General features: G+C 33.5%; 1 protein-coding gene across 1 annotated transcript in view; it reads right to left on the minus strand.

The window, feature by feature from the left end:
* The window catches only part of LOC106877301 (titin), a gene marked incomplete at its 3' end in the record, with an annotated part of 606,785 nt that overhangs the window by 251,577 nt on the left and 345,411 nt on the right, over positions 1-9,797 (minus strand). Inside the window, exons 216-226 of the mRNA XM_052965881.1 lie at positions 9,368-9,724; positions 8,767-9,072; positions 8,255-8,557; positions 6,926-7,231; positions 5,695-6,000; positions 5,262-5,564; positions 4,573-4,878; positions 3,102-3,407; positions 2,243-2,545; positions 1,412-1,717; positions 317-622 (exon numbers count right to left, since the gene is read on the minus strand). Coding sequence (XP_052821841.1) covers positions 317-622; positions 1,412-1,717; positions 2,243-2,545; positions 3,102-3,407; positions 4,573-4,878; positions 5,262-5,564; positions 5,695-6,000; positions 6,926-7,231; positions 8,255-8,557; positions 8,767-9,072; positions 9,368-9,724 — 3,408 coding nt within the window. The remainder of the gene's footprint in view (positions 1-316; positions 623-1,411; positions 1,718-2,242; positions 2,546-3,101; positions 3,408-4,572; positions 4,879-5,261; positions 5,565-5,694; positions 6,001-6,925; positions 7,232-8,254; positions 8,558-8,766; positions 9,073-9,367; positions 9,725-9,797) is intronic.

Raw genomic sequence — 9,797 nt, forward strand, 5'->3', positions numbered from 1 at the left:
ATATATATTATTTTCCTGTACCTAAAATTTGCAACTATGATTTATTATATTACTTACATATTAAAAACGAAATTAACCCTTTAGCATTCAGATTTATTTGTCAAAAGTATTTCTTATTTATTCACATTGTTTTGAATCAATCACACATTATCTTGTAGCTTCAAGATTTCAAAGGTGCATTTATGTTCTTTTAGAATAATATTATAGAGTAGGTGTGACAGGTTGAATCTGGTCAGTTTTAACATAAAACAAGAAGAATATTTGGGCTAGATATGGCTGGATTAAATACTAAAGGGTTAAAGTAAAAATTTCTTACTTATTTCTCTTGTTGGTGTGGTTGATTCAGTTGTCTCCAGTGGAGGACTTTCACCTTCCTCATTAACTGCAATCACACGGAAGTAGTATTCGGTTCCTTCCACTAAGCCCATAATTCTTGCAATTGTTATATTAGGAGGAACTTCTTCAGCTTTCAGCCAAGATAACCGTGAGGCTGATTTTACTTCAATTATATATTTGGTGATAGGGGTACCTCCATCACTTTCAGGAGCTTTCCATTCAAGGTCAACATAGTCATAAGAGACTTTGATAACATCAAGTGGTCCCTTTGGACGAGATGGTACACCTGCAGAATATATGGAATGTATTTTTTTAACTGAAAAATTTGTAAAAACAATCTTTTTCATAATATATTCTTCTCAAATGAAACATTTACATCATGAGATTCTAAAAGCAAATAATTGAAATTTAAAGAATCTGTTTTGCCAGTGGCTACTTTATCTTTCATTTTCTTTTTTCTGGTAACTTATTTAATCAAAATAAGAAAGATGAAAAAAATAGCAGATAATATTGGTCTATGAAAAATTTATTAGAGGTTGAAAGTTGTGTTGTTGGCACTCCGTCGCTTACAACGTTGAGGGTTCCAGTTGATCCTATCAACGGAACAGCCTGCTCATAAAATTAACGTGCAAGTGGCTGAGCACTCTACAGACACGTGTACTCTTAATGTAGTTCTCGGGGATATTCAGCGTGACACAGTGTGACAAAGCTGACCCTTTGAATTACAGGCACAACAGAAACAGGAAGTAAGAGTGAGAGAAAGTTGTGGTGAAAGAGTACAGCAGGGTTCGCCACCATCCCCTGCCGGAGCCTCATGGAGCATTAAGTGTTTTCGCTCAATAAACACTCACAACGCCAGGATTGGGAATTGAAACCGCAATCCTATGACCGCGAGTTCGCTGCCCTAACCACTGGGCCATTGCGCCTCCACAGAGGTTGAAAGTAAGCTGTCAATAAAATATTTTTAAGTTAATCTATATCTGGAATCACCTATGAACTTATAAGAAAGAAAATATGACAAAATAAAACATATCTGCTTTGTTAAATAGAAGTATAGAAAGTAGAAAAAAATTACCATATGGGCTCTTTGCTAAGGTTGTTCCCTCTGAAATTAGAGGCTCACTGTAACCAACTTTATTGAAGGCACTGACTTGGAATTCATATTCAGTACCTTGTCTCAAGTTATCAACAACAGCACTAGTTACAGTTGCAGGAACCTGTTCTACTTTACTCCAATACTGTCTGTTAGCTTCTCGTTTTTCCAAGAAGTAACCAGTTAAAGGAGATCCACCATCATCTTCTGGAGATTTCCATGTGACTCTCATAGAAGTTTTCTGAACATCAGAAACTTTAATTGGACCTCGTGGTCTTGTTGGTTTATCTGAAAATAGAATAGTAATGATAGCAATAATAATAATAATAATAATAATGGTTTCAAATTTTGCCTCAAGAGCAGCCATTTTAGGAGAGGGGATGAGTCAATTACATCGGCCCCAGTATTCAACTGATACTTATTTTATTGACCCTGAAAGGATGAATTTGAACTCAGATCGGAGCGACAGGCGAAATACCACTAAGCATTTCATGTAGCATGCTAATGATTCTGCCAGCATGCCACCTTAGTAGTAGTAGTAATACTACTACTAATAATAATAATAATTCTATCTTCAAAGGTCTGAAAGACCCACCTCTTAAGCAGTATTATATTTGATCGGGGTTTGGAAAGTCTTAGTTAAACACCAGCACTAGAGATACTCTTATAAATGTGTGTGTGCATGTGTGGGGAGGTGTCTGTGTGTGTGTATAGATACAAGTGAGAGAATTGAAAAAGTGTGGACTTTGTATATATGTTTTTTAACATCTTTAAAATATAAATATTTAATAAAAATTATATCTGACTTCTTACCAAGTGGTTTCATTGGGCATACAGCATGATCTGCATGGCAAAGTTTACTAAGACCAGCTTTGTTTTCAGCGCATATGGAGAAGTAATAAGTAATTGTTTGTCTGAGACCTTTAATTTCACAAGACAGCTCATGACCTGAAATTGTTTTTAATTTCTGAGGTTCATCATCTTCAGATTCTCGTTTCAATATATGATAGTTTGTAATCTTGGCACCACCATTTTCCAGAGGGGGTTTCCATTCTAACAGAGTAAAGTCAGCTCCCACTTTTGTTGATCGGAAATATATTGGTGGACTTGGGGGATCTGAAAGATAGATTTAAAATGTATAAATATATATATATATATTATTAATTTTTACATTGCCTAATAACATGATGCCTAAATACAAACAACACACACACACATTTATATAGATGCATAGACATATATGTACATATATACATATATATACATGCATATACATACACACACACACACTATATATATATATACATACACTAGTAAAAAAAAGTGAAAAGCAAAGGAAATTTACAATTTTGTTGAGATGATAACAGTATCTTTTCCAGTCCCATTAAATTCTTAGATATCTAGAAAGGACATCATTTAATGTCTGTTGTCCATGATGGCATGGGTTGGATGGTGTGGCCAGATCTGACAAGCTGGGGACTGCACCAGACTCCAGCCTGTTTTAGCATTATTTCTACAGCTAGATACCTTTCCTAATGACAACCACCTTATAGAGTGTGCTGGGTGCTTTTATGTGACACTGCAAATGGTGCTTTTAAGTGGTGTCACATAGGGGCTTTTGTGTGACATATATCTTTTAAAAAAAAGAGAAATTATTTGAAGATTAACTTACTTATTTTCTTGACTGGTTTTGTAACCTCAACAGTTTCCAAGTATGGACTTTGACCTTCAGCGTTAACTGCAGCAACTCGGAAATCAAATTCTGTTTCTTCAATGAGGTTTTGCACAGTGAACTTTGTAACATCTGCTCCAACTGTAGCAACATTAGTCCAGAAGTTCCTTGATGCCATTTTATATTCCAAAATGTAATTTGTTATTGGGGACCCACCATCATTTTCAGGTTTCTTCCAGCTAAGATCCGCAGAACAATTGGTTACATTATCAACATTCAATGGACCTACAGGACGTGATGGAGGATCTGTAAAAGAGAAATAATATCATGTTATTGAAAATAAAATACTTAAAAATAAAGAGAGGGATATATTTGTATTCTCTGGCTAGATGAAGTGAAATGAAACATGCAAAAGATAATAGCTGCAAAGTTAAAGAGTCTGTTTCATAACCCAGTGGCTTCAGGTTCAATCCTACTGTGTATGTACACTCCACCATGACTTCAAATTAACCAATGCCTTGTGAGTAGAATTTGGTAGAGAGAAACTATGCAGAAGTCCATCATATTATATACATGTTTCTGTGAGTATATATTTCGCAAATGTATATTGCCAAAAGATATAATAAGGAAGTAAACCAATAGCTAGGGATTTCAAAATAAAGATACCCTGTGTGGTATTTGTTTAACCCAACACAGACAGTCCCTTGTTGCTTTCACTCTCATAGATGAAATGAACTAACTATCAGCTAATTAGAAATCTGTTACCAATGATATCGTAGTTCACCAAATCCAATATAAAATAAATAAATGAAATAATGTAGGATTACCTAGACTACAAGTAAGGAGTTTTCAGAAGCAGGTAGCAAATCAAACTACTGATAACTAATATTTGATACACTCTGCCATATCCTAAACATTTACTTCAACTCTAACTTCTGCCCACCATGATTAACATGTATTGCTTTTCAATTTTTCCTATATTGATCATACTTCTATTCACAGTGCACATTGACTTAAATCTATACTCCCTTGAATTTCCATAGTAATGGTATAGCCCCTGCTAATTCTCCAATAGACTGTGGAGATTTCACAGGGTAATTCTAAATACTAATAGCTACAAGTAATTAAAATGAGGACAATAATCTAGTGGAGTTTTAGAACCGAGAATTACCTACACTTGTAAGTAACTCTTTAGGTTAGTGAAGTCCTCTTATATTGGTTTCAAATTTTGGTACAAGGCCACTAATTTCATGGACAGGAGCAAGTTGATTACATTAAAGTTCTTTTATATATTAGAAATATAAAGATTAAAAGTTTCTGATTAAAAAAAAATATGTATAATATATAAAGATTTTACTCTAAACATAGACAGCTTTTAAAACGTCAGTGGTGAAGATAAACAGCAAAAATAACTAATGCTGGCATACATCATTTCCACTAATATTTAACATATTTCTGTTATATTACTTACCAAATGGACTTCTAGCAAGTGTTGCTTCCTTTGATTCCAATGGTTCACTTTCCCCAACTTGATTCACTGCAATGACTCGGAAATGGTATGAAGTTTTCTCTTGGAGATTCTTTACAATGCATGTTGTAACATCACCACTGACTCTTTCTCCCTTTGACCAGAAGCGAGCAGATTCATGACGTTTTTCTATGATGTAGCTAGTAATAGGAGCACCTCCATCATCAGTTGGTGCTTTCCATTTAATGCCAATAGAATTACGTTTTACATCAGTCACTGTCAAAGGACCAATTGGTTTGGCTGGAACCACTGTATATGATAAAAAAGGTAACATATTAAAAAGATTTTAACAGAAAATTATTTCAGTTTACTTTTTTAGCATTGATAGTAAAGAAAAGGAGAAAATACTTTGTCAACATAATATATATAATTTAAAGACTTGTGAACTTTTATATTATTTTAAAAACATATGTTCACACACACACACACCCTCACGAACAATACACATAAGAATATCATCCTCATCAATTTAGCATTGTTTTCCATGTTGGTATAGATGGTATGGTATGACAAAATCCAAGAAGTTGAGGACCATATATACACAAATAAATGTATACACAAATAAATGTATATTCACAAATAAATGTATAAAATTCAATTATATACTATATAGTAGAAACTAGAATACTTACGTAATCCTCGCTTGGTTTTGACTGGTTTTGTCATTTCACAAAATTCACCTTTACCAAGACTATTTTCAGCACAGACAGCAAAGTAATAATCCATGTCCTCTTCAAGACGAACAGCTCGGCAATATGTATCATAAGCAGAAACTTTAGCAAGTTTTTGCCAGTCTCCAGGCTTAAATGCAGATATTTGCAAATGATAGTTAATTATTGCAGAACCGCCATCAGATTTAGGTGCATCCCATTCCATTTCAACAAAATCTTCACCGACTCTGCTGGCTCTCAGATCTACTGGAACTCCAGGCAAAGCTGAAGAAGATAAACACAAACAGATATCAATTTTGAACTTGATAACCAAATAAATGAACGTTTTAAACAACTAAATTTTATAAACTATGAGTAACAAAAACAAAAGATAAATTATGAAAATGCATTTTACCTAATGTTCTCATTGGTTTAACAATTTCTGTTGAAACTAAGGGCCGGCTTGGTCCTTCATCATTGACAGCAATAACACGGAAGAAATATTCATTACCCTCCAACAGGTTTGGAACAGTGTATTTTGTAGATTTTGCATCAACCATTCCAGCTTTGGACCATGTCGATCTTGTACTAGTCCTGTACTCAATGACATAACCAGTAAGTGGAGTACCACCATCTTTTTCTGGAGATTCCCATTCCAAGTCAGCAGAATCTATGGTAACATTGCTTACTTTCAGTGGGCCAACAGGAGCAGATGGAACATCTACATTAAATATAAAATTGTATAAATCAATAAGAGATGTTTACATTAAAAGCAGAATTGGCACATGTGTGAAAAAGTTTGAGATGAATGAAATCCTGTCAATGAAGAATTTATTGTAGAACAAAATATTTTAATATTTTATACCTTTTATCATTTTATAATTCCATCTCAAAATAAGACAAAAGGGAATGGCATGGCTGTATATTTAAGAAGGTTGCTTCCCAACGATGTGGTCTTGGGTTCAGCTTTGCTGTATGACACCTTGGGCAAGTGTCATTTACAATAGCACCAGGTTGACTAGAGTCTTGTGCGTGGATATGGTAAATATATGTGTGTGTGTGTGTGTGTGTGTGTGTGTGTGTGTGTGTGTGTGTGTGTGTGTGTGCCACCCCACCCCTTGACAATCAACATTGGTTTATGTCCCTGTAACTTAGTGGTTTGTCAAAAGAGAGTGTTAGAATAAATATCAGACTTAAAACTAGGGTTGATTTATTTGGCTAAAACCCTTCATGGTGGTGCCCCAGCATGGCCACGATCCAATGACTAAAACAAATAAAAGATAAAGGATAATGGAAATATATGTGTGTTTTAAATGGTTGTCCTGACTCTTCTCTGATGCAGTTGTTTCAGTATCACAACAGGATCTCAAATGAAATCACTTGCCAAACAACTATAACTCTGAAATACTGTGCCAATTTTTTCTCATTAATTGTACTACTATTGGACTGGTAATCATACTAACTGCATGTGTGTGTGTGTGCAGCTTTTCAGAATGGATCATGCTTTACCAATTTAAACATGTCATTTGATAATAAAATAAATTAATTTTCTATGGATAAAGTATTATATTATATATTTTAGATTGCAGAGATTAAAAAGGAAAGGATAAAATATAATATAAAAGAATAAATTTCAAAATATTTACCGAATGGACTTCTTGCCAAAGTTACTCCATCACTCTCCAAGTAAGGGCCATGTCCAATGACATTTAGAGCTGTTACTCGGAACAAGTACTCGTGTTTTTCATAGAGATTTTCACAGCACATTTCCAGTGTGTGAGCATCAACTTTATCAATCCTTGTCCATAGCAATGCACGTGGTACTTTTCTTTCTACAATGTAGTCAGTAACTGGAGATCCACCATCATCTTGAGGAGGTTTCCATTGGATACTAATGGCAGTGCGCTGCACTTTCGTAATTTCCAGAGGTCCAGCAGGTGCTGAGGGAAAAGCTAAAATATTGGAAAATGACAATATTAAAAAGTATTCCACTGAATACTGCTTCTATAAATGAATATGTCTTACACATATGCACACGCATGTATGTTTCCAAATTATTATCAAAAACCTTAATAATTCCAAGATCAATCTTTTTCAAGCTATAGGATCTAATATGGTGTGTCTATATGTTATGTGTAATATGATGATATAATTATCAACATATCTCTTTGTAAAGGCATATTTAACATTGATACATATTAATATGTTTAAAATGTATTTAGGCTTGCTATGAACTAATAATATTGAGATAACTGTGCACATATTTTAACAAGTTGCTTTGAAACTTGTAGCAATGTTCTTATTTTACCAAGCATTTTTGGTTATTGCTGTACAAGTAATCTTTATATATACTTTAAGAATGAGAAATGCTTAACGACAAAGTTGTGTGGTGATCCATAATGGAAACAAGTCCAAAACATGGAACTAAATTTCCATCCCTTAGCTTAGCAAAATATTTTTGCTATTATAAGATCAAGACTATTTGTTTGCAACATGATTAAATAGATATAAGATTATATACCGTTATAATCTTTTAGTGCATTAATCAAATCTTTATAGATGAAGCTATTTTCAATATTTACATTTATACTGTGTTTCAATCTAGTTGATTTCTGATTATCATTATTAGGTCCTACATCAGTAGGAAAATTAGTCAGAATATTAGGATCTTTAGTATTGAAATAAAAGTTTCTAGTTCAGATCCACCCTGGTACGATATGCTGAACACAGAATAAGATAATGATGGCCAATGATCAAATTGAATTTTAAAAAAACTTCACCTTTAAAAATGTGGTTAACAGTTTGGAAAATTATAATCGTCTTAATAAGACATTTTAGTCATTTATACCTTTGATACTAAAATGATTTATAAACATAAAATTGCTTCTATATACAGGAACATATTCTAATCAAAAGATATTTTTTATACATGAATAGATATTTATGAAATATCAATAAAAATAAATTTAGCTTACTTGGCTCCTTTTTGGGAATAACAGGTCCAGGCATTTCTGCCAGTTTACCACTGCCCTTCTTATTTTCAGCACATACAGCAAAGTAATATTCTTGGCCTTCTTCCAGATCTGTCACCTTACAATTTCTTTCATTTCCATCAACAGTCATGAGTTTTCCCCAATCAGATTTCTTATCTTTCTTCATTTTGATGGAATACTTGAGGATTTTAGAGCCACCATCATCATGTGGTGTTCTCCATTCTAAGGTAACATGTGATTTTCCTAATTTACTATATTTAAAGTCATAAGGCACACCAGGCACATCTGAAATAAACAGAAGGCAAATCAAAATCCAAGCTAAATACAGATTTTTAAAAATATTATGCTAAATTATGAGATAAACTATTTGTAAAGACATACAAAAAACATAAAATATAATTAAAATTAATTTTTTTTACATTCAGTGGTAAACAATAAGATATGTATTGACTAATTAATAACAAAATTACTTCAGAAGAAACAGTATGACTTACTTATGTCTCTGGTTGGTGTTGCAGACTCTGTTGTCTCCAAAGGTTGACTTTCTCCCTCTTCATTAACGGCAATCACACGGAAGTAATATTCAGTTCCCTCGACTAAACCTGTAACTCTGGCAACAGTACATTTGGGATCAACTTCTTCTGCTTTGAGCCAAGACACACGTGCAGCAGATCTTACTTCAACAATATATTTAGTGAGAGGAGTGCCTCCATCACTGTCAGGAGCTTTCCATTCAAGATCAACATAGTCATAAGAGACTTTGGTAATATCGAGTGGCCCTTTAGGACGAGATGGTACACCTAGAGAACACAAAGAAACAATAAAATGTACCACTGCATTCATTTATTGCAAACGTATAAACATAAAACTGTTGCTTTCCTAGAATTTCAAATACAAAACAAGTTCAAATAAGGAAGATAAAATATTTAACTTCTTCTCACAAACAAGTGAAATTTATTAAGCAAGCTTATAAACATTACAAGGTAATCACAAAAACTTTTATGAAGAAAAACGTTACATAATTAGTAACTAAATACTACATCAAAAAATTTTTAAGATAATGATTGTATCAGACAATTCAAATTTATAACTTACTGAATGAGCTCTTTGCCATTGTTGAAGCATCGGTCTCTAATGGATCGCTAAGACCAATTTTATTGATTGCAGTAACTCTGAAGTCATATTCACAGTTCTGTCTCAGATCTTCAACACGGTAGTTGGTCACTGAGGGTGCTACCTTAGCCACATTGTTCCAGTATTGTCTATTAGCCTCTTTCTTTTCAATAATGTAACCAGTGAGAGGACTACCTCCATCATCTTCTGGAGCTTTCCAGGAAATGGAAATAGATGTTTTCTCAATATCATAGGTTTTCAGAGGACCAATTGGTTTCGATGGTTTTTCTAAAAATACAAAACAGTACACAATGATAGAATAATGTCTCTCAAGTTTTACTCACATCAAATACCAAGAAAGTTTAAGATCTATAAACAAAAATTACATAGAGATATAAAATATCTTACCAAG

This window comes from Octopus bimaculoides, chromosome 2, assembly GCF_001194135.2.
Source record: "Octopus bimaculoides isolate UCB-OBI-ISO-001 chromosome 2, ASM119413v2, whole genome shotgun sequence".
Classification (NCBI taxonomy): domain Eukaryota; kingdom Metazoa; phylum Mollusca; class Cephalopoda; order Octopoda; family Octopodidae; genus Octopus; species Octopus bimaculoides.